The following is a 26,351-nucleotide window of genomic DNA, read 5'->3' as shown; positions in this document are numbered from 1 at the left end:
AAATAAAAAAAACACAGAAGCAGTAGTGGTATTGGACATATACTAATGGTCTCAGCTGGGAACTGCTCTGGTTTTATCTGGTGTTTACATTGTGCCTGAGATCTGTGAAACCACTAGCATAGCGATAAGGAAAGCAAATGTGTGCTGGTCAAGAAGCATATATACCGTGTAAGAGCTAGCTTAAAAAGAAATGATTACTCAGGCCTGCATGTCTTCATTCGCTCTTGAAACAGCATATATATTCACTTGGCTGCAACAAATAAAATAGTAATAAATGCAGGCAGTTGTTTTAGAGTATTTGTTCTCCTTTTTTAATTTTAGAAACCTTAGATACATTAGATTCCCCTTAGTTCTGTTTGACATTGAGTTAAAAAAAAAGATAAAAGAGGGGAGCTGGGGAGAGAAAGTCCTGTCAGTCTGGATTCAAGTGGAAATACAGGGCTGAAAACATCTCAACGACATCCTTCAGTAGCTAAAAGATAAGTTTTGCCTTCCTGTCCTGGACGTTTCTGCTACGTTTGAGATAGATGCAAATTATTGGCTGTCAGCTGAGGAATGATAGCAAGTCCTGCCTGCTCCACTGAAATGGCAGCATCCTTGGGGGAAATGGCTAGCATCCTGGCTAGCCGCTGGACGGGTGCTTTGATTCCTGCAGGGATCATTTCACTGTGTGCTCCTTTTCGCTCTCTACCTTGCCGACACTGGTTTGACACGGGTTTCAGCGTAAGCTGTTGGCAGGAGACACCACTGTATGTGATCTCTTCTGCTTTAGAACTACTTGTGATTCTTTACTATTTGTTACGGTTACAAGTTACCGATATTCGGATCCTCTGGGATTTTTTCTTTTTTTTTTTTTTTTTTTTTTTTGCTAATGCCAACCTTAACCATAGGAAATGTTCTTTGCGTACGTTGCTGTCATCAGTGTTTTGTTGTAGGAGATACTTCCCTGTTCTGTAGGTGATGCTGTTGCTTGGCATTTACCTTTTCATCACCTCTGGGATGGACCGTAGCCATGCACTGTACTTGGCCATGGAGCCTCCTCGAAACACCCAGCACTTCCAGTGTGTGTTTGTAGCTGCCGTGGGTCCTGTATCCCCATATCTATTCATTTCCCACGGGATTTCGAATCAGGCTGAAAATCTTTTCCTGGGTTTCTGGCCCCAGCTATAGTAGCGCACAGCTGCAGCGTTACTGGGTTGGTATGTGCACAGCACAGTGCTGTGTAATACGGTATGCACCCTTAATGCTTTCCTTAGGGAAACATTTGTCCGATTTACTCTCTTCTTGGTCCAAATTACACAGGACAAGCTGTGGCTCTAGATAGCTGTGCTGTATCCTAAATGCTGTACACTGGGTTTCTCGGATGTAGGGCTTCCCTTTGCACGTGTTTGGATTAGGTGAAGCCGCGAGTGAGACATGGGTCTGTGTGTTTGTGCAGGTCTTTAGAAAATGAGATACTAAGACCTTTAGTCTGAACTAAGCTTGATGATTTACATAGCCTACTATAATCCATCCTCTTAAAATTGTATATGTGATATGACTTCTGAGATTATATCCTTATTACTGCTTTAATCCAAATACTCAATAATATGTGCTGTATTGAGGACTAGAAAGATTAACTGCATTGTCACAATATAGTCCTGCCTTGGAACTGGGCTGGGGAATATAAGCATGAGTGCATGCTGAATTAAAGAGCAGCATCTCATCTTCATGTGCTAAACTCAAACTCGGAATCCAGGCTTGCTATTCTCTTTATTTTACAATGAGAATGATCATCTTGTAGGAATAGGAGTAAGCCTGCTTTGTAAGCAGGAGCACCTCTAAAAGCCACTTAGCAGTTTCCAGTGAAGTCCTTCAGCAGACTGCTCCGCTAGCATTTCAGAGCCCAGAAAGCCAACAAAATGCTTGTGTCTCAGAGTAATCCACACGGGTTCTCTGGTGTCTTCTGTGTCTGAATCAAAGCCCTGGTGAAGGAGATTCCCTCAATCCGCCTCCACGTCTGTGACCCACCCAGGAGCAACAGTGACAGTCAAGAGTCTGCACCGAGCGTTCTGCCGAGGACTTTGGGAGAGCTTTTATTTAAACGTAGCCAGATGGCGGGGGGGAAAAGTGGTCATGGTGTTACTGCTTACTCAAATGGCCCTGCGACACGGCTGTCACAGGTGAACCTCGACTTAAATAATCATCCTGCGTAGCTGGTAATGCCAACTGCTATCCAAAGTCACCATCATTCCTCTTAACAGATATGCATGTTAGATCCAGGCCTGAGTAAAAAGAGATGATGGTCTTGCTTAATAAATAATTACTTTTGAGAGGCAACGCTGAGAAATTGCTATTTTTAAACTCTCTTCTCAACCCATATGAACAGCAAGAACTCTGAGAGTAATCTTATGTGGCTCCCGTGTCTTTCTCCTGCTCTATTCAAAAGAAATCAATGAGGCTTGTCACAAGACTTGACTTGTCACCGATGTCAAGAGCTTCCAAATATCCTTTGGAAAGTCCAGCACAAGGAGAATATCGGTTCTTCATTTCTGTGTGTTTGCTGCATTTATTCAGCCTTCTGCATGCGGGAAGGCTGTGTAACCTGCTGTCGGGGAATTAACTGAACCTATGCTCTTATTTTAGAGGTCACTCCAGTAATTTTGTAGTTGTTGTTAAAAAACTCCACAAACAAAACCAAAAAATCTGAACAAACTTTTAAATTACGTACATAACAGGCTAAAGGAATTGGTATTCTCTGCTCATTCTTTTAGGGAAACAAATGTTTGCTCTGCTGTCCCAGGAACCGTGAGAGAACAGAGTTGGGCAAGTCCAAGGATTGGACTCTGAAATTTCCTCTTGAATAACTCTCCTGAAGTTCCTCTTCAAGTGGTTTTGGAAATTCTTATGTTGCTTGGGTGCTTTGTTTTTAAGAGACAGTGACACCCACAAAACTAGAAAGAGAGAGGTGTCACAAGGGGAAAAAAAAAAGGGAGAGAATGAGGAAAAGATGGTGGCAGGATGAGGAAAATCAGTGGCTTTGAATTTAAAATCAACTTATTCAGAGCAGCATCTCAAATCTTACTCTTGAAAAGAAATAAGCATTGGTTTATAAAATGACTCAGGATCTGTAAGGAGAGAAATGAACTTTTTAAACGCAGCATCCCAATGATGAGGTATTAATAATAGAGTAATGAAGCTAAAATCACTACAACTAACATGTTGTCTTTGTTTTTCTTTTGTCTTTTTCTTATCCTGTCCGTGTACCAAATCCTTTCTGCTCCCGATGCTTCGGGAAACAGTAGGACCCAACCAAAGGTAAGAGCTTTTACTGCACATTAAATCAGTGTGTGAAAATTGTTCTATCACTTATTCAGTCTTGGGTTATCCAAATATTAAAAGCATTTCAAAAAACAGCTCTGTAGTTGATCAGCTGTTGAGTAGGAAACTCGAAGCATCTCCTTGCTGCAGAAGAGCACTGTACAGCCTGTGCCAAAAATGAGTCACAGGAACAGATGAGAACATACATACTCAGCATAACAGACTGTGAATGGAAGAGTACTTGTTATTTGTGGGCTTTTTAAAGCATTTTCTGGTATCTGTGTTAAAGCAAACTCATTCTGTTGTTACGGCTTATGATCCTGTGACTCTATTTGGTATGCAGATAACTATCGCTACTCTAGCATATCAGGATTCAGATTTATTGATGCGGTCATGTAGCCAATGATGTTTTATTAAATGCTCCGAAGGCGTGGGATGTTATAATAATATGCTTAATTGTATAATGATCTCAAAGAACCAAAAACCTTTAATAAACAGGCTGTTGTTTCCTCAATTAGAGGATGTAAAATAACCACTTCTATCTCTTGATGCTGGGACACTAATGTAGTGTAGGAAGAAAAATCCAATGTATTTTTGAAGAAAAGTTATTTAAATTTCAAGAGTTTTGCTATATTAAACATTTTCATAAATGTATGTAGTAAGTTTGGATGTGTTGGTAGTATGGATTTTCAACTCTTGCATGATCTTCCAAATTATTTTCATTTAAATACTTGAAGATCTGCTCTATTGCTACTTCACTAAAATGAAAGATGAAAATGTGTTAACAGATAAAGTGAAATTTTCAGAAATAATGGACTGAGGGTTGAGGAAGTGGATGTGAGATGCTGACATGGCATGCTTGCTCTGCCAACGTGATCTGAAGTGATGCAAACGTCAGCTGCGTAGCAGTGCAGAACATCTAAAGGGGAAAGAGGAGCTTTTGTTATGCTTAGAGGAGAAATACACAGCCAAAGAGCAATACATTGCACTCTCCTATATCCTACAGAGTAAATTTTGCCCGTATGAATGTAGGTCAGATACTACCCTCTTTTTTTTCTTTTTCCTTTTTTTTTTTTTTTTTGCAAATTCACACTCAGGGGAGTTGTTTTTGCAAACGTCTGACCCAAAATACGCACCGTCTTATTGGTCAGCTTTCATGTTGAAAGGTGCCTCTGGACCTTCAAATGGCTTTACCACAAAATTTAAACTTTTCTATTTAAAAATATTATAATGCTACTCTTCTCGTGAGAAAACTAATTTACTCTATATTGTTCTTTACAAGTATTAGATTTTTGGTGACGACTGCTTACATGCTGTTTGTCAGCAGTACATAAATACATACTTCTGTTGTATGGAAAGAGATTCCTACCCTAAGGCGTATTTTTAATTTATGCAGACAAGACACAAGGAGATGGTAGGCAGAAACAGCCAGGGGACATCTGTCAGTTTGCAAAATAGAAAGTCTTGTGAGAAATGAATTGCAAAGATGGGTTTAAAGGAAGATAAGGAAAGAGCTCCTTGACATCCACTCAGTTGCTACATGAAGAGCTTTTGGAGAGCATAGGGTGGGATTCACACAGTAGAAAGGAAGAAATAAAAGCAAGGAGCAGGCTTGCGTGTAGGAAGATGAGGTGTGTGTTTAGGCTTCAGACTCATAGAAAATAAGTAATTCTGTGGGACTGCGTGTTATATGTTCAGAATGGCCCCAAGGAGTATGATGTTAGCCAATGTAATACAGCACTGTCAGAATTTGGATAACATGTTTGATTTGGCAGCAGTTTTTATAAGGTATCCTCCTGGTTATTTTCCTACAGGTGTTTGCCTACGATCACTGTTTTTGGTCTATGGATGAATCTGTCAAAGAAAAATATGCAGGTAATATTTACTGTAGCTTGGTGCTTGCTGTCTCCAAGTGCGAGCGATCTGATTAAAATACAGTATTTGCTAAAGGGCACAGACCATACGGCACGAAGTGCCTTCCCCTATATAACTGCTTTTTATCAAAAGAGAAAGGAAGATCTTCAGTCATTCCTGTTTCTGTTCTTTAAAGATGGTAATAGCAACAGCCATTGCCTCCTGTTTGCGGTGTAGGAAACAGAAATCCATGACAATAATGGGTTACTCATATTTACATCTTTATTTAAAATACTGTTCCAAGTCCATCATTTTACAAGCATCAATTCCATTTCTTTGCAGGATTTTGAGGAACATTGCTAAACGTAATTTCATGTTTCACAGTGGTGACATCATATTAGAACTTAATAATGGAGTATTAAAAAAAGCCTGATTTAATATAGGGGGGTGTGAATTCATATGGTCTGGTGAGAATGTGTAATGTATTTAGTTAAAAGTTTTCTGTGTATTATTATGACACATTTTGGCAAACAGTTATGGTAAAATATGAAATATATGTGGACTTACCACTCTTGTGATCTGTCTTTTCATACTTGTTATCTCTTAGAATTGGGAATCAGTTAAGCTTGTTTACATTTATTTTTAAAAAAATCACAAGGAAAATAAGAGAGGGATGTGCTTCTAGGTTTTAATTTCTCTTAACAAATAACTAATGAATAGTAATTTGGTGAGGAATTGAGAAAAACATGACACTTTCAGCCATACAAATTAGGAAGGTAATTTTTTTGTTTCTCACGCTAATGAAGGCATCTTAGTGTCACTTGGTCTGTTGGAAGCGTTTGGTCCAAAACCATTCCGCTGCGCTTAGCTAGGCACAGCTATTAGTAATTCTGACGAGGAATTTTGCACGTGTAAAATTCTGAGTGGACTTGGATATAAAGATATGGACTTCAGTCAATGAGAGAAGGGAAGAGCTTTCAGGAGCATTAACATATTTGAGAGGACTTCTCAGTCCGTAAAGTTCTGCCATGTCTTGGTCAGACTTTAGTTCTTCTGCTTGTAAAAGAAATTCTGAAAATACCGCATTTGTTTAAATAGATAATACCCAAATATGTTAAGCATTTCTTCCTCTGCTTGGAAAAGGAGCTGAAAAGCTGTTCCTACAGGTTTAGTTCAATTACAAAAGAAGTGATATACCCTGTATTTTGCTAACGCATGTCTTGTGCTATAATAACTCGCACATAGCTGTGATTCCTTCTCTGCAAAAATCTCCTCATGGTATTATTTAATACCTTATACAGTAAAATTATCTAGTTCTTTACTCATTGCCCTAGATTAACATCAACTGACAGCTGTTACAACGTACAGGTTGAGTATATTTTGAGGTGGTGTCACTCACCAGTGGATTAAATTCTGCAATTGGTAGTAGATTTCCTGCTGATCAAACTTCTGAGTGTGACCATTGATAAGATGTTGGTTTAAGCATATACAGGTATATGCATGAGAATTGCAGCTTCTGATTTTGACAGCAGCATAAATCTGGAGCACGTCTACCGGCTGATGGTCTTGCTCTTGTAGAGGGAGCAAGTACTGGATGCTAAACATGTTATTTGGGCAACAACAGCAGGAAAACACTAACTGTTTGCTTTTACGTAATTATTCAAGGATCCAAATCAAAGGGCGGGGGGAATCTGTTGCTTCGTTACAATGTTAGCTTGGGTGTTTTATTTCTTAGGTCAAGATGTTGTTTTCAAGTGCCTTGGAGAGAATATTCTTCAGAATGCCTTCGAAGGCTATAACGCTTGCATCTTTGCCTATGGGCAAACTGGTAAGTCCCTTCCGCACGTAAGCAAAAAATAATTGTTGACACAAAAGGTGTTACCTTCTGACTGGAGACTCTTTTCACGTCTGTTGTGACATTGTTTCAGGAGAAGTGCCTTGTAATGTAGATAAGAAATGTTTTTCTCTTTTGCAGCATTAGATGTGAGGTAGACAGGATGAGAAATAGGATTTTGCTGCTGGCTACCCTTATTTCTCACACCTGAGATTATAATCTTTGGCATGATTTTGATTGTCCTTGAGTTCAGTGCATCACTCATATGCCTCTGCAGTTGGAATAATCTTTAATCGTCATTTTAAATGTAATATGCAAAAATCAGTATGCTTGTGCAACTGATTTTTCTCATTGTGGCATAGAAGTGGGTGCTAGTGGGTTGTCTTCTACAGTATGACTGTATCTACCTGAAAAAGGCTTCTCTGTCAGTTTGAACTAAATTTCTTGTTTTGCTTTTCCTTTTAATTAGTCTTTAGCTAAATTGTATTTTGGTTACTTTGAAATAGAAAACCACACAATTGTCTGTCTACTGAAATGCAAATTTTTTTTTTTTTTACCTCTTCTCTCTATTTACTTTCCATGTTCTGCAAAGCAAGATACTTTGTTGCATGTACACTAATCATAGATTCAATCACGCAGGATCTGGAAAATCATACACAATGATGGGTACCGCTGATCAGCCTGGATTAATCCCAAGACTTTGCAGTGGACTCTTCGAAAGAGCACAAAAGGAGGAAAATGAAGAGCAGAGTTTCAAAGTGGAAGTATCCTACATGGAGATATACAATGAGAAAGTCAGAGATCTTCTTGACCCAAAAGGGTAAGTAATCTGTGTGTCAACAGCACTGTAATAATGTTGTCATACACTCTTCCTTCCCATAACCAGTTTGCCTTAATGGATCCCATCTAAGGCGTTTGCGTAGGATGGCTTTTGCTTCTTCCTGATCTCAGTGTACTTTCATTTTAAATCAAAATAGTGAGACTGAAAGCTTGGAGTAAACTCACCCTAATGAATTTTTATGAAGTGACAAAAATGTTTGTCAGCGTTTTACGTGTAGACGTAAGGCTTTTTTGTTTGCTTTGTACTCCTTGTTCTGTGCTTTATTATGATATTTGTAAGACCATCATGTTTGAGATCTGTCAGTGAGAAATTGACTTTCTATAAATGTTGTCTTAAGTCAAATAACTCTTTTTTTCCAACCAGAAGCCGTCAGTCATTAAAAGTTAGAGAACACAGTGTTTATGGTCCTTACGTAGATGGCCTATCCAAACTAGCTGTTGCTAGCTACAAGGTAAGGATCAATTTTATGAAAGGCTTGTGTTGGCACCTTAAACACTAGGACAAAAATATTAAGCTACACCTAATTGCCATGGCAGTAACACAGATTTTAGAGCAAGAGAGCTGGGGAGAACAGAGTTAAGAGCAGAAACTCGTTTTCATTCTGTATTATTCAATAATTCTGAAAGTAATTCAACTATTTAATGCCACAGCTTTCCTCCCAACCTTAAGATGAGTGCAGGCTGTATCCATGAGAAATTGTTTTCCATGATTAATTACAGAACCAGGATTTAGCAGAGACAGGGTTTCAGTACCACGCTTTGTCACTTTTTGGCTGTCATGCTATTGCCTAGTAATGTCACTTACCAGTAGCACACAGACACACTGGAAGTACAAACTAATGGTTGTTTACAAGGCAAATACTTGAGAACATAGCATGAAACTTGTTTATTGGGAGTGCTGTAGTTAGCTGGATAGCAAATGTATATGTGTGCACTTGCAAAATGTCCTAATTTTTAATAAGCGTTGATATACTGTGGGAGAAATGAGTAAATATGGGATGGAATTCTGACTTCTTAAGCAGAACATGAAAATGGTGTAGCCCTTCCTATTGTGGTCTCCCCAGGCGTTCATTTACCTCTCTTTGGTGGTTTCTGTTAAGACAAAACACATGGCATGCTTTTCCTTTACATGTTGCCCAGCAGCTTTGTGTAATACAGCATACAGAGTCAAAATGGTCTGTGGTGGTGTTTTGTTTGTTTGTTTTTTTTTGGTTGGTTTTTTATTTTTAGCATCATCCAGCTAAAGATGCTTAAATAAAAATTAAGCCCAAGACTCTACAGTTGTAACTATTTTACAGGATTGCTGTAAAACACTTAAGCAGGGGAGCTGCATATTTCTCAAGTATCACAACTTAATATATCAAAGGACTTTATAGCTTTTATATACAGGAGGAACATAATGACCCCGCTCAGTGTGGTTCTGTTTTATAAAACTTGGAGCCTTATGCCAGTATTACAGATTCCAAGACCATGTGTTTGACAACTGAGGCTAAGATGTTACAGTGTTCAGACATGAATTGCTATTTCCTCACTTTTTTCTTTGCTTCTGAGTATTGCTGTGTGCAGCAGCATTATTTTTGTTGATAATTTAATATCTAGGTAGAGGTAATGGATGAATAGGCATGTCACAACATTGTGTAATTTCTAGTCTTTAAAAGGGAGATCACAATATTTTTTTCTCACGTTTTATGAATAAACAGTGGGAAAATACTTGCTGTATTTTATACCAAAATGAGATTGTTTAGGTAGATAATTGAAAAGAATGTTAATGCAGATATGCTTATCCCTGTGAAAATTGTATCTAGGACATCGAGTCCTTGATGTCCGAGGGCAACAAATCTCGAACAGTGGCTGCAACCAACATGAATGAGGAGAGCAGTCGGTCCCATGCAGTCTTCAAGATTATCCTCACCCATACGCTCTATGATGTACAATCAGGGGTAAGTAAAACAAGTTACAAGGTCCAAGTGTTAAGCTTGAATGTCTGTCTCTTGCTTTAACATATTCCCAGACTTTAAGAAGTGCTGGTTGGAAGGGACCTCAGGAGGTCATTTGCTACAGTCTCCTGCCCTTGTGTGCAGGAGGTTTGTAACTGGAAATGCATTTTTTGAAACAGAAAGCAAAAATGCAAACCCCCAGTTGCAGCAGACCTGCTGGAGGGTGCAGGAAGGATCTCTTAATCCTAGAATCTAAACTAAAGAAACACTTCTTTTAAATAACGGTGCATACTACAGACTTGGAGCAGAAACTAAAGATACAACGTGTAGCTGAAAAATAGAAAAACACCTGAGTATACATCTAGTAGTCTCCTTCAAGGGGTTACTTCATGCACATATGTATAAATGATCAACTTTGTAAACAGAAGCACTCATTCCAAAAATTTTGCATGGTATGGCATTAATATTTTATGTGTGTATATATATATTAAATATCTAAAAAATATTTAAATGTGAAAATGTTTTTCTTGACGTTTCCTTATATGTAAATATTCCTTGGAGGGGTGTGTGATGTACGTTTATGTTAATATTATTTAATCCCTCACAGAAAATAGTGATAAACTAAAATTGAAATAGATCTCCCATACCAAAACTCTTTAAACTTTGTTGATAGATTCTGTGCAGAAGAGCATGATGTGAGCAAACTGTTCTCAAAGTCAGTTAGCTCTTCAGATTGACATATGAAATTCATGGAGTGTTTCAGAATGTCATTTTGGGTCAAATGAGATAAAAGGATTGGTAATAAAATCTGTGTTATAGGTTTAAATACTCAAATAGCTTGGATTGCTTTCTAGGAGGCTGCTGAGGATATAGGAGACTTTGCAATTGTAATGATTTTCATAAATTATAACATGCTTCTTGTCATGTTCATTTTTAGTTTCTGAAAAACAGAAAAAAACTTGGTATAAAACCTAGAGATTTTTAGGAGAGTGTTTCTGACATGGGGTTGTAAACCCCATGTCTGTCTTTGTGACTCCTTGCCCTGTACTACCCTTGCATTTTTCTTGGTTTAACATTTTACTAATGTGCCCTACATACCTCTCCTGTGGACATTTCTGAGATATCGTGAAGATATTAGTGTATCTGACTTCAAATCCTCCTGTTGTTCCTGAAGCGGCAGCTAGTGAGTTAACACAGGATACTGTTCAAGTCCAGTCCCTTCCAGAGGTGTTGGAACAGCTGCAGAGAGTCCACACCAAGAAATGAAGCTTGATTCTTGTTAGAAAATACATCAAACTACATAAGTTAAATTGAGTGAACCAACAGTAGCTGTTCTCTGGTTCCTTCTGCAGACGTCGGGTGAGAAGGTGGGCAAGCTGAGTCTGGTTGACTTAGCAGGGAGTGAAAGGGCGACCAAGACTGGTGCTGCGGGAGACAGGCTGAAAGAAGGCAGCAACATTAACAAGTAAGACTCTGTGATTATTTATTTTCCTTTTTTTCATCAGTACAATCATGACTGCTAAATACAGCATACTTGTAAAATAGGATAAAGTCAATATAAGCTCTTGTAGCCAGTTTTCTTCTTCCCCTCTCTCTACTTCTCTTTCTGACATATAATACTCTTTGATGTTTGAGTGAGATCTCTGCCTATTGAAAATGGTGGGTTTTGTTCTGTACTTGTGTGCCTGCAACTACTGCATAATTACATTGTGAAGATGTGATTATTAAGGGTCAAAACACGTACTGAAAACAAGGATAGAGCTTTTTGTGAGAAAAGAATGATCAAAACCGTACTAGGAACTTTTTCCTTGGAGCTCATTTTTGGAGAGAAAGTCACTGTCTAAATATGCATTTGACTTATGAGTATTTACACTTGTTAATGGCTGCTTGTCTTCTCTGTGCAGGTCCCTCACAACGCTTGGGCTGGTTATTTCTGCCCTGGCAGATCAGGCTGCTGGCAAGAACAAGAACAAATTTGTTCCTTATCGTGATTCTGTGCTCACTTGGTTACTTAAAGTAAGTACTCTGATCTTATTTTCTTAAAGAGAAATAAAAGGGAGGAAAAGGGGAGAAGAGTCCCATTCAGTGAAATAAACCATTGTTCTTTTACCTCATTTTCTGGTTTTGATGTTAACCATAATTGTCTTTGAAAAACTATCTGGATGCAAGCCACAAGTATTGCTACAGACTAAATATGTGCCCTGTCTTCTGCTGACCTGTAATGACCTAAAGAATAAGAAACTTTCTAAAAAAGCATTGTCTTTTGTGGATCGGTTTACATACAGCTTCACACAGAACCTTGGGGCTAATTTAATTTGGGCTATTGCCATATGCAACTGAATTTTATATAGTGGCATGGTTAGCTTTGAGGATCTTGATTAAAACTATTACCTTTTTCTAATTGTATAATATATTTGTTAATATGCTCTGGCTTTGTCAGCAGAGTGTAATTGCACAGCATTATCCCAGTTACAGTCTGAGGATCAGATCAGAAGAGTTTGTACATCGTGTTCACGTGAAATTTAAATCAATATCTGTACTGCATAGGATGCTATTTGATATTCTTTGGGGGGGGAAAAAGAATCTGTATGGTGAGGGTACTTGGATGAAGTTCTGTAAGGTCTAAATGAAAAACCAAATTGTTAAATACTTGAGTTTTATGTATGTTGAATTAAAAGGCAAGCTTTTGTTTTCATTGTTCTTCCCGCTTCCTACATACAGTGGCCTTAAAAGCATGATAGCGTGATGACAAGGAATGTTGGGACTGCAGGTTTGATTTTAGGTGTTGTCATCCTCTGGGTTTTTTCCTGTTCTCTGAATGAGTGGCAAGCACAAATGTAGCCACTTCTCTCCGAAAAAAAGCCCCCCTGCTATTGCAGGTGCCTTCTCTGTCTGTCTTCATATCTTACCTGCTACAGCTTGAGTGGTCTGGATTGACTTGGATTTTGATGGATTATTGAATGGGGTGTCATATGTAGATGACCTCAGTTTCATTTTATAACCTGCCATTTCGTTAAAATTTTTCTCTTTCATCATTTAATTGCCAGGATACTTTGTAACCATGTCTCGTAAAAATACCAACTTAGTAAGTTTCCCTTTTTTCTTGTGCTCTCTTTTATTGTTATCAAGGAGTAACTAAGATATTTGTCAGTAGAAAGATACAATCTGCAAAGAAGAAATGGATTTTTGGCACTGCCAGCCTTTTTCTGTCCTCTTGCTTTGTGTGTGCTCTGGATAGATTTTATCTTGACAAAAGCTATGCTTCACCCAGTCATTCTTAGTAATGTTTTAAAATGTTGTTGAAATTTGACTGTCCTATGATTTGATTGCACATTTGAAAAAAAAAAAGGTAAAAAGAATGTTACTTGCAGGTTATACAGAGATGTGGAAATTCAGAAAGATTATTTTCCATAAGGAAGTCTGAAAACAAAGTTGACTTCAGTGCTTAAATAAAATAAAATCTCTGTTCATGTAAACCCTTGACACCTTTCATTTTTCTCAGTGCTGTCTTTTAATGAACCTTTTAGGATGACTACTGTGAAATGATTTCTCTCTTCTCCCCGGTGTAAACATTACAGATACTGGACATCCAATAATACAGTCATGAGAGCTACATAAAAATCAGAATGGCATCACAGAAATAGTGTCCATGCTTTTCTACAGTAAAATCCTCATTTCACAGTGTTCCTTGCCCTAAGACTTTCTGAGTGTTTAAATATATTTTTGCCTCTGTATATTTACACTGAGTTTTTACTCTAATTAAACAAGTGCTTTTTGGCTCTCTGTAGATGGGAACAAAACCAACATGCAGCTTGCTTGGGTTTGCTCCCATGGCATGTGTGCTTGGGTTCCTGATGTGGCCGGAATAGTCTGAGCAAGCGGAGTGGAAACTTTCCTAAAGGATTTCTAGCCTCGTTGTTAGAATTAGTTATGCTGTTCCGTTTCTAAACAAATCCAGCAAGAAGAGTGAAATTCCTGTTTAGCACCTGTCTGATGCATTGTAGCTGCAATGACGATGGCCGTACACAGCACTTGCTTTAGCTCATAAATAGAAGTGCACTTTTGTTCTGCCTTCTTTCAAGCAAACCTTCTTTGTGTCTTTAACATCCAGCTATGTTAAGTGCAAACAAAAGGTTTTGGGGCTTTTGGATTTTTTACAAACAAGCTCATTGAAGAGAAGCTTTATTTTGAAAGGGGAAAATTTAAACATTTTTTTTAATTAAAGATCAAAGGAGGGATTTATTCATTTAGAGAGGCCTGTTTGTTGAAGCCATGAGATGGCGGGCTATCTTTCTCTCTAGCTTTCAACTTTTAATTATGATGCCAAAGCAGAGTAAATGTGTTCTAACACTAGAAATATCTGTCACATAGGGTCTCTCCACAAATCTGAGAAACCAGCAGAGTTCAGGAGACCTCAAGATTTAGCACTTTTTGTTTAGTTTTGTTGAGGATCTCTAGACTGAAGTACCAGGTGAAAAATACTGTTGCAAGAGGAGGCTTGAAGAGTGGTATCAGGTTATGTGTAGGAAGCAAAGTAGCTTGTGAGTGCTTTAACTTCTTGGTTTTATCAAATTGTAGTGGCACAAACTTCTTGTTTTCCCATTTTATTCAGAAGGCCTGTATGTTTTACAGATGGCTGCTATTAAAAATGTAATTTCTGATCTCTACATTTTCAGTTGTTTTCACTGTAATCTTGGTGCTAGAGAAGACTGGGCTAGTTTAGTCTTAGAAATAACTGAACTTACTTATTTCCACTCTGTGTCTCTGTCACATGCAAGCCCAGCCATTCCAGAGTAATTTGCAGATGCTGTCTTTGCTAATGAGAGGCTGGCTTACTATTCGTCTACCTTTCTTGCGTAACATTAAAGAAACCAGTGAAATCAGCACAACGCTTTTCTACATAAAACTTCATCGGCCAGTCTGGCATTGGGCTTGAATAGCTACAGTACAAGAGGAACTTCACCCAGCTCATAATGGGTGTTTTGTGAATTACGGTGTATCACTGTAACGGCGTTCTCAGCTGCCTGTACAGCAGAGTTGTAATTCAAATAATGAATTAATCCTATTTTGGAGCTAATTAGTGCAATGAAGGAAGTTCCCAAAGTGCAAACTGTTAAGGTTTGATTTGGAAGCAGAGTACCTGGCCAGCACACTGATAAACTTCATCTTTTTATGCAGAAGAGGGGTTGCAGTTGCAGAGTGTTGTTCCTAATTTTTGAAAACGATTGACAAATTAAAGAAAAGTCCTGGCTTCTGTAGAGCCAGAAATCCCATCGAATGAGTCATGTGCTCGTGTTAGTCTTTTTAAAGTTTTCAGTAGATGCTTTGGAAAAACATTTGTGTGTTAGAGTGGGTCCTTTTAAGCCATGTATTGGAGTAAGCGTTGGCTGCTCCTCAGATGAAGAGAAAAAACCCACACTTGTATCAGTCAGAAAGCCATTCTTTTCAATTGACTTCTCTCTAAATACTCTTATCTGCAAGTGCTAACCACACTGGTGTATCTCGCTGTGCTGAACATTATACAAATGAAATTTTATATTCTATACTCGAAGAGCTGACAGCCCTTTTGCATGGCCAGAGACGGCAGAGTGTTACCAGTGGAGCAGCAAAGCAACATCGGTCGGTGTGGTCAATGCTTGGTTGACCACCGAAGCAGTCAGACTGCTGTCAAACTGGCTTAGGCATCATGCAGCAAAAAAGAGAGTCTTAAGGAAATACTTAAAGGGGCGTTTTAATGATTGCTAGGGAAAGCTACATGTGTGCTTTGTAATTGAAATGGTTAGACAAGCAGCTAATGTAGTCAGATTGTTCTAATGGCAATGCCTGACCTAGATTTCATGGGTGATTGAAGATGGAAGTTAATAGCATGGTTCATCTCAGAAAGGGATATTGGGGGGGAAGAAAGAAAAAAAAAAACCCAACCAAAATAAAAAGATTTGCTGCAAAATTTAAAGCAGAATATTTTATCTTTTAGACTGGCCAAAATTGTAAAACACAATTTGGCAATCAATAAAAAGATTAAACACTCCTTTCCTTCCCCCACTCCCCCAGCACGCTGCCTTGCAGGAATGTGGTTTCATGCCCTTCTTCTCTGTCAACCAAATTCCAAAAGAGTAATTTCTTACATAACTCGATTTAGATTTATGAGCTGTGAAAGTGGGGGGAAGGGATAGGTCCCATTCTGAAACATTTATAAGAATAAATCAACTATATTGTTTATGAGGAGATCTTTAAGTAATTTAAATTAAGTACTTATTGGACACATCTCACTTCCAGTCTTTAAAATAAGATATTTTGGATTTATCATGATCTTTCCTGAGCTCCTTCAGTAGTATCTGAGAAGTCTAATGCTGAAGTGCTCATCTTTCTGGTTCATAAGCCTAAGAAGAAAACATAGAAGTAAACCTTAGAAGCTCTTACTAGGCACTATAAAGCCCAAAAAAGGGACTGTTTTCAGTCCTGTTTAAACTAAAACTGATTCTGAAAGCCAAGAATGACATTTCCTAAATGTGCTTTAAAAATAAATAAATAAATAAAGATTGAAAATAACAGCTTTCCTTGATTTACCCAGCTTCAAATATTAATTCTGAACTGAGGAATGTTTCTGTTACTAGTTGCCCCCATCTACTCCCAACCCCAGGTTATTATTTGCTACCTAAGTTCATTGACCGGACAAACCAAAACAACCTTCTGTTTTAATTTTAAAACCTCTACCACTTTCCAGGATAGCCTTGGTGGTAACAGCAAGACTGCCATGGTAGCAACAGTAAGCCCAGCAGCAGACAACTATGACGAGACCCTTTCAACGCTGAGGTACGCAGACCGGGCCAAGAACATCGTTAATCATGCTGTGGTGAACGAAGACCCCAACGCTCGTATTATTCGGGAGCTCCGGGAGGAAGTGGAGAAGCTGCGAGAACAGCTCACAAAAGCAGAGGTACAAATTTTAGTCTTGACTAGCCAGTAAGTCCTGTAAACCCCATTGTCAGGACTTTCTTACCTGGCTTTCGAAAATGAATGCCACAAAGATTTACTACATGGTATCAGTGGGAAATCCCTCTGGATATATCACTTCTTTCCATTTTTCTGTACATCAGTCTTGAAACACGAGTGATAACGTGAGATTCTAGGTAGCGTTTGACTAACCCATTGAGCAATCTTGGTTTTATTGCAAGATACAGATCAAAAGAAAGAGGACATGGAGGCAGGAGAAGGGGTGGTGTCTTAAGATTGTGCAGTTTTTAGGTAGAGCTTTGCTGGTGTATTTTAAGAACTCAATGTTGCTACATCCTGCAATAGTGAATTCAGTTAAATAATGCTTGCAAGCTTTAACAGTTCTAAATTGAATCTTTCTTACGTGTCTTAGTATTATGAATATCTGCATAGCTACCTCAATGAATTGCGAAGGGAGCATGGTCTAAATGTGAGGTGAAGGCCAAGAAATAGCGTAATTCTGAGTTCTATTCTCAAATGCGACAAAGCAATGGTGATATAATCCGTCTGGTTTGCAATTCAGAAAAATTAGGATTACAGTATTTGCCTCATGAGGTATGCAGGGAATGCTGGCTGCAATATTAGAAATGACTGGTGAATTTTGGACTGTTCTAATTTGAGCTGCCTAATATGCTAAGCATCCAATAAGTGTATATCGGTTTCTTTAAGGTATCGCAAGTTAAATATCTAAAAATTCCTCAAAAATATAAGCCACAGACTTAACAGTATTCAAGATGACGCAAGTACTCCCTATTTGTTTAATTTGTGAGCATTAATTCCAAAATAATGACAGCTTTCCAAAGTAATGAAGTAATGTTTCCTAAAGATGAAGTAATAAATATTTCCTTTCCCAAGTATTAAAATCCCACCCTAGCTGTCATCCCCATGGCATTGCAAAGAGCATGGAAAAACCCGTGTAGTTTGCTATGAAGAGGCTACACAGTGAGGGTCAAAACCCACCTTCGTTGTCTTGTCAGTTTTTTACACTTGTAGCTCATCTAATTGTTCTTACACAAATGTGCATAAATAGGTTTTTTTTTTAGTGAACAAAACCATTGACCTGTTACGACAGTCAGGTTACATTTTCAAAGTTCATTTCCAAATATAGAGGTTACCAAGTTGTGGGTTTGTTGGGGGTTTTTTTCCCCCTTTTTTTCCTTTCCTTTTTCCTTTTTTCTCCTGAACAGCTGAGGCAGAACAGAACTTGACAGTTTACTTCCACCCCACCCCAGAAGAGTAAGGCATTATACTCTTTTTCCCCTTTTCTTTTTTAATCCCCACATTTTGATCTTTTCTTGTCAAAATTAATATTATATCTTTTAATTCGTCTGTGCCAAGGCCACCGGCTTGTCCTTCCTAAGCTGGGAATTTAAACTGCTTTCAGCAGAGCAGCACACCTACTGGTCTGGTGTGAACCTGGGGCCATATTGTCTGTTGTTTTTGTAAGCGTTGTAGGGAGTGAGGAGAATTACCTAGCTCATTTTACAGTTGAAGCATGTGAAAATGTTGAGTAATTTTGCCCCAGGTCCAAATAAATAGATAAACAAGAGTTACATCTTGAGAGTAACTGGGCTTCATCTTCCTGTCCTGGTCTGTGGTGTCCAGCGCCTTTGCACTGATAATGTTTTGTCTTTGTTCTGAAGATCGCCTTGGCTTCACTCTCCTTCCTGGGTGGAATTCTTTTACCCTGTATTTAGGTATTTGAGATATTCAACCAGAAAAAGACCACACGGGACACGTCAGCTGACAGTTCCTAGGCTGTTGTGTCTTGAGGCAGAGGAATCTCCTGTCTTAAAACAGGATTTTCCACTCCTGGCACTTACTTCGTTTCTTGAACAAACTGCACTGTAATGAGGCCACTCTGATTTGGATTCCTGTGAGGAGTTTTGGGTTTGTAGTAAGGGAATATCTGATGGAGAATGATGCTTGCATTAATTGGCATTGCATAAATACCTACCATCCAAAACCATTTTCATCTCATTAGCGGTAATGAAATAACGACGTAAGGAAGTCCATAGGCTTCCTGTTCAAGGTTATAGAGGAGGAATATGCCAGTACTGAGACTGGAGGAAGTAAATATGTGTAGTATAAAAATGTTGATGTTGTTTCAGTTTTTGGGGTGTCTGATGGGCGGTGGTGGGGGTATCTTCTTATTCTCAAGTTAGTCCTTGGACAGAACATGGGCCTTTGACTATTTCACAAAACAAAATTAGAGCATTTTTACAAAGCGGTTGTCAAAAGAAGCCTTATGATGTGTGTATGTAGAGGTGAGTAACCAGAACACCTCAAATGCCTTCATACTTGCTATAGAAAGAAAAATACCACGCCCATCAGGCCCTATCAAAATGAACAATAAAGATATTTTGGTGGCCGTGGCACTTTGAGTGACTCAGATGGTAAATGCCATTTTGAGGGAGCGACAGCTGAGATGGTGGCTCGTATCAGCAGTATCTTGAGAAACAAGATTGGTTTAGATACGCGTTGTTTGGAATACCTGTATTGGTATAGAAATGAGAATAGTTTGCGTTTGAATATCTTTGTGCAAATCTGCCAGCATCGTGTAATTGGTTTGCATTGACGTATATAAGCTCCACTTTAGCATCTGTACTTGAAACTAATTAAACTAAGTTTTTCATGGATTCTGCATTTATATGCAACATGCATTTTAGAAAACCGTTTACTTACCGGTAAGTATGCCTTGGAAAATGAGTAAAGTTATGGTTCCTTTTTTTCCCCCCATCTGTGTGACAGTAATGTGAAAAAAACCCAAAGCACAACGGCCTTTCTTGTTTTATTTGCTTTTATTTCCACAGGCTATGAAATCACCAGAGTTAAAAGAACGATTGGAGGAATCAGAAAAGTTGATTCAGGAAATGACTGTGACCTGGGAAGAAAAATTAAGAAAAACTGAGGAGATAGCACAGGTTCGCTGTTTTCTTTTTCTGCCACCCTCCCATTTTTTATGAAAAATAGGTTTGTTTCCTTTGTCTGTCAGTTCATAGAGATTGTCTGACTCTCTCCCCACATTTATGGGTAAGTAGGTCAAGCTTATTGCCCTTTTGAAAAGCTTCGCTTAATTCCTGTGATAGCTGAGTGCCTCCTAGATTGCTATTCCAGTGACAATAATAAATTGTCACTGTATGCAAATGGAGACGTTATTTAAAAAAATAATAATCCGTAGATGAGAGGATTACAGGGATTTTATATTCTTCAGACAGTGAAATCGTTTGTGATGAAAGATGGAGCATTGAGAGCGTTAAATGCAAGGTTATGTACAGAATGCCTCAATACACAAGGCAGAGGGCATTCAGAATATTAAAAAATAGAACTGTTCATGATCCCTGTGTATTTTAATACTTCTTAAACTGATACTTAGGGCCTCAGACCATAACCGAATAAGATGGTTGTGTTGAAAAATTGCACAGGTCACCACGATTATTGCATGACACTTCCAATTCTTACCACACAAACGCTGATGTAGAAATTTGCAGTAGGGAGCTTTTGAGGGGGGAGGACTATTGAAAGGTGATGAATAGCATGTAATAAATAAGGAGAAAATGGAGCCTCCGATACAAAGCCCTCTTGTGGATGACACAATCAGAATAGACTGTGTTGACTTTAGTTTTGAAGATCCATTGTCAGAAATGCTGTTTGTGACTATGAGGGCGTCGGGCTTTCAAAGCAGATTCGTACCCTGGATTTTCCTCTGTGTGTATAAGGGTGAATAATAATAATAATGATGAATTTCTGCTCTTATCCTACACAATAGTTTCTAGGCATAGAAACCCTGAGCGTGTGAGGAGATTGAAAAACTGGAGTAATGGCATTTATATCATGGCTCTGTCAACTGATTTTACTTCTGGCCAGCATCCACCAACATCTGTCTGTCAAACTGTGGCAGGGTAGGCAGGTAGGATGGAGAGATAATTGTAAATCTTTGTGGAAAGGATGAGTCCTCATAAAGAATGAAGGGCATTGAAGAGGCAGTTTGTAGAGATTGAGTGGCAAGAAGGGTTCAAAGCCTTAAAGGCTAGGTGAATAGGCAATTTTTCACATTTTCATTGAGTATTTGACATACTTTTAATGTATTTTGAATGTTTAAGTTAATTAACATTAGGTCTTGAGCAAAAGTCAGCAGAAACTGGCTCATTTTCTTTAAGTTAATCCTATGAGATTTAGACTGGGCCAAGTCCTCCTTTGGGCAACACGTTCTTTATCTCTGTAGATAATAAGGAATTACGTGAACTTCAGAGCCTGGCACTGATGATCGGAAGAGAGATCTTTGACATCACACTACAGTTTTTCCTCTGTTCTTTGTTTTCTCTCTCACACATACACACACACGACTTTTCCTTACAAGGACATTATGTTGGTTTTGTAAGTGTGTGGGAAGACGGGGTAGAGAAAATCAAGAGGGAGTTGTGCTTGCTGTTCTTTGCTATTTTAATCTTGATTAGACCAGTGCTGAACAGAGAATTATACTGAATGGAATGACATACTAAGTTTTTACATACAAAGCAGAGTGATAGGTAAAGATCAGAAACTTAATAAAGGTTCCAGCATTATTCCTATGTAATGTCTGCTGAATTTATTTATTATTTTTAAGTCTCAGCATCACATGGAAGGCCCTGCAGGTGTCTTGTATTTTTTTACTCACTTGTTTGTGCTTCCCCGTAGTAATTCCGTGAGAGGCCTCATATGTTTATTTTTTAAATTTTGTTTGCTGTTGTGGATAGTCTCATTTCAATTTCTGTACGATCCTGAGAGCAATTCTCAACATTTCTGTCTCAATTTTTTTGTAGAAGAATCCCTTTCTGTTCTTAAGTCAGAAATGTTTAATGTTCCTCTTTCACTGCTCTTGTCTTCACTCAAACACTTCCCTTTGAAAGATGTACATTTTTGCACAGTAATGCTTTGTTGTTGAATTCTGTGAAGTCTATTGACAAGAACAAAACACCATCCAAAATGCTACTATTCTTGTTCAGCAGGAAGTGTTATTTGCATTACTTAAATAGCAGGTTGCCAGTTTTTTGTCATTTTGATTGCTCTGGAATAAAAGATAGACATGGAGCTTGACTTGGCAGGGATTTAACTTAACTTGTTGCTTTTTAGCTCAAAAGAGAAAATAAAGGGCTCTAGAGATGGCTTTGTGGTAGCATTTTGCTGTTCCAGTGAGGTCATGGAGAAGCTCCTACAGTACTGCAGTGTGCTGCTCTCAGCTGTTTTCCATTTTCACTAGGAAGATGCAACCGCGTGAGACCATTGCACGTAGCCCTCCGAGACCAGAGGTGGAAGGACAAGAGAAATTACAGATATCCCGATCAAAGCTTGATATAACTAAGGCTTTTGTGGCTAATCTATTGCAGAAGAGTTACCTTTTTCAGAAGTAGCTGCCCATCATTTTGTCTTGTGGCTTTGGCTGATAGGAATGCGTTTTCAAAGGGCTATACATCAATCGGCTTAATTTTTTGATGGCTACTCTCTTGCAGGAGCGTCAGAAACAGTTGGAAAGTCTTGGCATATCTCTTCAGTCTTCTGGAATAAAAGTTGGGGATAATAAGTGCTTCCTGGTTAATTTGAATGCAGATCCAGCTCTCAATGAACTTCTGGTATACTATTTAAAGGTAAAAATAGATATTGATATACATATATAAATATTTTGGGTTTTTTTAAATAGAGATGGGCCTCTAATGCCATTGACAGAGGTGTACTTACAGAATGTTATAAAAACTGTATATCTAAAGCATTCTCCGATAGTCACTGCCTCATTAAAAATGAGTACAACCTTTTTATTTCAAATTTAATTCTTTGTAGCAGATGAAGGTTTGGATTTTTTATGGTTTTGTTTCGATATTTAAAAGAAATTTAGAGCTGTTCTCTTTTAGGAACTGTCTTCTGGGGGTTTTTTATGCCAGCTTTCACAAGGTTTTACCCAGAAAAGTGTTTTATCTGAGCATATCAGTATCAGCTTGCTTCTGCATGTAAACATTCAGTTTAAAAAATACATTTTTATTCCTCCTCGTGCAACTTGCCAGGAGTGAAAATCAAGTTCTGTTCTGTTTTAGCATTTCTGCTGACGTGCGGTCCCCGTTACTGATGTTAAACATAAAACGTGTAACGTGGCTTTTGGACTCTGCACTGAAACATTTGGGCAGTTTATTCTAGTTTAACAAACTATGTAGACGTGATCTGGAGCCAGGAGAAGAAATGGGATGCAACCATTTTTAAGTCATGTTTTAGAATATAAGTTTGAAAAATTTAGGAGTGTAAGAACATCAGCAGTTTGAGCTTCCCATTAAATCATTCTCTTCTCTTTGAAATGGTCTATAGTAACTCTCAAAACAGCCACGGAATTAGCAATTGGACTGAAAGATGGTTTTGGTTTAGTCAGTCTTAGGAAGTACGTGATCCTCTTTTATATCAGTCATAATTGGCTCTGTGATATCTCAATGAAGGCAAAGAACTTTCTCAGTGTTGCATCTGCTAAAAAGCATTAAAAAGGAGAAAAGAGTTGAGCTGAGGTTTCGGGAGAAGAATTGAATCCTTTCCAGGCGCCTTGGACGTAGGTGTCCAGAGTGTGACTCAAGCTGCTAAATCAGCCTCGACGCTGGCAGCTATTGAAGCAGAGCCGACTTCTGCGGTGTTCATTGTGAACACGTGACAAGAGTGCACTGAGAACAACACCTGCTCAGAAAATAGACCTTGCCCATTGGTACTAGTAGAAAACTCTCAGGTGGTACTATGCTTCTTTCCTTTTCTAGAGAAAACCCCGTTGCATGGCGTAAGTTTTGTCTGTTTGTACTGTTTTTCTTTTTTTAATAATGCAAATTAATTTTGTCAGTTGAGAATTTTGGTGTAGAAATCCCTGTGCTTTGAAATGCTCTCCATAAAATGACTTACACCTGTTTTGCCTAAAATCCTGTGATTAAACTCTCTTGCTTCTCAGAGTAGAAATCTTGCCCACATTCTCTTTAATGCTGAGCTGCATGTGTACTAGTTCTTACAAGGTTCTTGTAAGTACCGAAGAACAACTTCATCTGACTTAGGTAAACTGTTGTATCTGTTCCTCAAAAATTGCTTTAAAATGCCTAAAAAAGAAATGGATGAACTGGGGGGTGTGTGGAGTGATCCTTCGTCCGCCAAATCCCCCCTGCCTCTATTACTTCAGGAATTTCCTAAGCTGTTGGATGATCTAGATGGAACCCGTGTAATAACCATGGGTCAAACCACTGTGAACCTGCCTTAATTCCTCTTTGAACTCCTCTATACTTTTGGCTTCTGCAGCATCCTGAGGCACTGAATTCCACAATTAAATTACAGAAACCTCTTCATCTTTGGGTTTAACTGTTGCCTGTAAACTTTCCTGAGTGCTCCCTACTTGCTACTATAAGACAAAGTGAGGATTTGTTTGCAATGTTTCATTATCCTTTTTCCCTTTAAGGGAAGTATTGAACAGCTTTGAAATTTTGGAATTAAATGATATATCCAGAAGGAGAATGGATGAGTTAGAACTAGTGAACTTTTGCAATCCGTTGCTAAAATCTGAATCAATTTTCCCCAGGAGCACACATTAATAGGCTCAGACAACTCTCAAGATATCCAGCTGTGTGGAATGGGAATTCTTCCTGAACACTGCATTATAGACATCACCCCAGAAGGACAGGTTATGTTAACACCTCAAAAAAATACTAGGTAAAGGAATAAAATACAGCTCCAGTTGTATAATAATTGTAGTTACACTTTTCTATGTGTTCTGAAGTAAGAAAATTCTACTTTTATCCGGTTTTTGTTTTAGTTGTTGTCTACCCCTCTGTCAACTCGCATCTTTTGTTCTAATGAGATTTCTCTTAGTGACGGTGTTTGTAGTCTAAGTTTTCAAAGAGAGGATGAGTAAATTGCGTATGCTTTCAGCAACTAGATACTTGCTGATTTGCAGCTGTGTAGATGTAACTATCAAAATTTGAATTAATTTTCTAGGAAATCTGTTGATATGCAAAGAGCTGCTGAAGCATTTGTTGCTTTATTTGATTAAGTAGCAGTACTTGAAAAGCAGATGGTATATTCAAATTGATCACAAAATGACATGCATCGTCAGCATCTCCAATAATTTATTGTTAGATACACAAAATTCAACAATTTCACTTTTACTGAGAGTCGTAGTTGCTTCTGCTTTGAGCAGGAGATTTGACTGGATGACATCCTGAGATTCCCTTCAAATTTGATTTATCCTATGATCCTATTTTCAGACTTAACCTGACTCTGAAATAAAAGTAGTTTCTGATTATTCTAATTAGTTTATTGTCTTTGAGCTATTTATATAGCAAAGGTCTCTGATGTCTTATTCAAATGGTTTTATTTTGTGTCTCTATTTCAGAGTGATGTGAAAGGTGTTTATTTCCAGTGAGATCATCTTTTTTTCAGGCCTCTGATTTTTAAGCTCTAATTATACTCCCCAGACATAGCTGTCATGATATCTATCCAAAACTGCTGAATTCTGTAAGCTGAAGGAATCAAAAGAAGCTGAGTTTGAGGAGCTTGTGAAACAGCACAGGGTAGATCAATGAAGTTTATGGGGATGTTCTGGCCTGTTTGCAATCCATAAACATGTTTGCCTACCTTAGCTAGTTATAATAAGGAAAGTACTGCTGGAAAAAAATATTTAAGCCTTATATAGATGCATTTGCTTTAGATTTTTGTCTTTTCACAGGACATTTGTAAATGGTTCTGCTGTCGTGTGTCCTATCCAACTACATCATGGAGACAGAATACTGTGGGGAAACAACCACTTCTTCAGGTACAATAGATATTAAAGAATCTGTAAGTTTGCACCAACTTTGTTTTATCTTAAGGTATAAGGAAAGATGTCAGTGGAGCGTTTGAGCTGCAGGAGGAGGCGATTTCGTTTTGGGATTATAAAGGCAATGCTGATGACTGACTGTTCTTGATTGCTAAATGCTATAGCAACTGTGTGTGGTTTTAATTTCAGAGCATGAGGTCGATTTAACTTCTTGTGTTTTTAAGGAACTGTAACCTTGCTGATGAGGACTTTGCTGTAGTTATCAATGCTATTATCTCACTGAAGAGATTTCATTTTTGAGCTGGTAACTTTAATGTGGTTTGGTACCACATTAATAGTAAGTACACTCTCTTCCACGGTGAAAATATTACACCCAAACTTTGACTTGAATAGGTTGCCTTTTGGATTTTTCAGATACAGTGTTAGATTTTTGACCTATGTTATACAGTGATCTGGGTCTTACAAGGTGACTGTGTTCTCTGTTCCTCAGAGTTCCAGCTCCAGCCATACCTACGACCTTCTTGTATCAGACAGGATCACTGGTAGAAGTTTTCTGGGAAGGACTGTATTCTTGAGACCCTCTGTGGCTGAAGTACCTTAAAGATCAGTGGATTTAAATGATAATCTGAAACTTTTGTGTTATGGTCTAGACAAGATACATTATGATCTAGACAAGTGGTCCGTGTGATGGGTGGGCAACTGGCTGACAGGTTGTGGTATACAGCTCTTTGAACTGGCAGCCTGTCACAAGTGGAGTCCACTAGGGATCGATACTGGGCCCCATGCTGCTTAATAT

At 38.3% G+C, this 26,351-nt stretch overlaps 1 protein-coding gene across 3 annotated transcripts in view; it reads left to right on the top strand.

The window, feature by feature from the left end:
• Positions 1-26,351, top strand: part of KIF13B (kinesin family member 13B) — a 134,310-nt gene that overhangs the window by 51,908 nt on the left and 56,051 nt on the right. For all 3 annotated transcript variants that reach the window (XM_054819277.1, XM_054819276.1, XM_054819275.1), the window contains exons 3-15: positions 3,282-3,297; positions 5,115-5,175; positions 6,890-6,982; positions 7,628-7,808; positions 8,193-8,280; positions 9,634-9,768; positions 11,118-11,230; positions 11,670-11,781; positions 16,490-16,702; positions 19,572-19,682; positions 22,248-22,382; positions 24,320-24,450; positions 25,466-25,552. In XM_054819277.1, coding sequence (XP_054675252.1) covers positions 3,282-3,297; positions 5,115-5,175; positions 6,890-6,982; positions 7,628-7,808; positions 8,193-8,280; positions 9,634-9,768; positions 11,118-11,230; positions 11,670-11,781; positions 16,490-16,702; positions 19,572-19,682; positions 22,248-22,382; positions 24,320-24,450; positions 25,466-25,552 — 1,476 coding nt within the window. The remainder of the gene's footprint in view (positions 1-3,281; positions 3,298-5,114; positions 5,176-6,889; positions 6,983-7,627; positions 7,809-8,192; positions 8,281-9,633; positions 9,769-11,117; positions 11,231-11,669; positions 11,782-16,489; positions 16,703-19,571; positions 19,683-22,247; positions 22,383-24,319; positions 24,451-25,465; positions 25,553-26,351) is intronic.

Source organism: Grus americana, chromosome 3, assembly GCF_028858705.1.
Source record: "Grus americana isolate bGruAme1 chromosome 3, bGruAme1.mat, whole genome shotgun sequence".
NCBI classification, from domain to species: domain Eukaryota; kingdom Metazoa; phylum Chordata; class Aves; order Gruiformes; family Gruidae; genus Grus; species Grus americana.
Note: the sequence above shows the minus strand (reverse complement) of the source record. Positions and strands in the feature narration are given on the sequence as shown.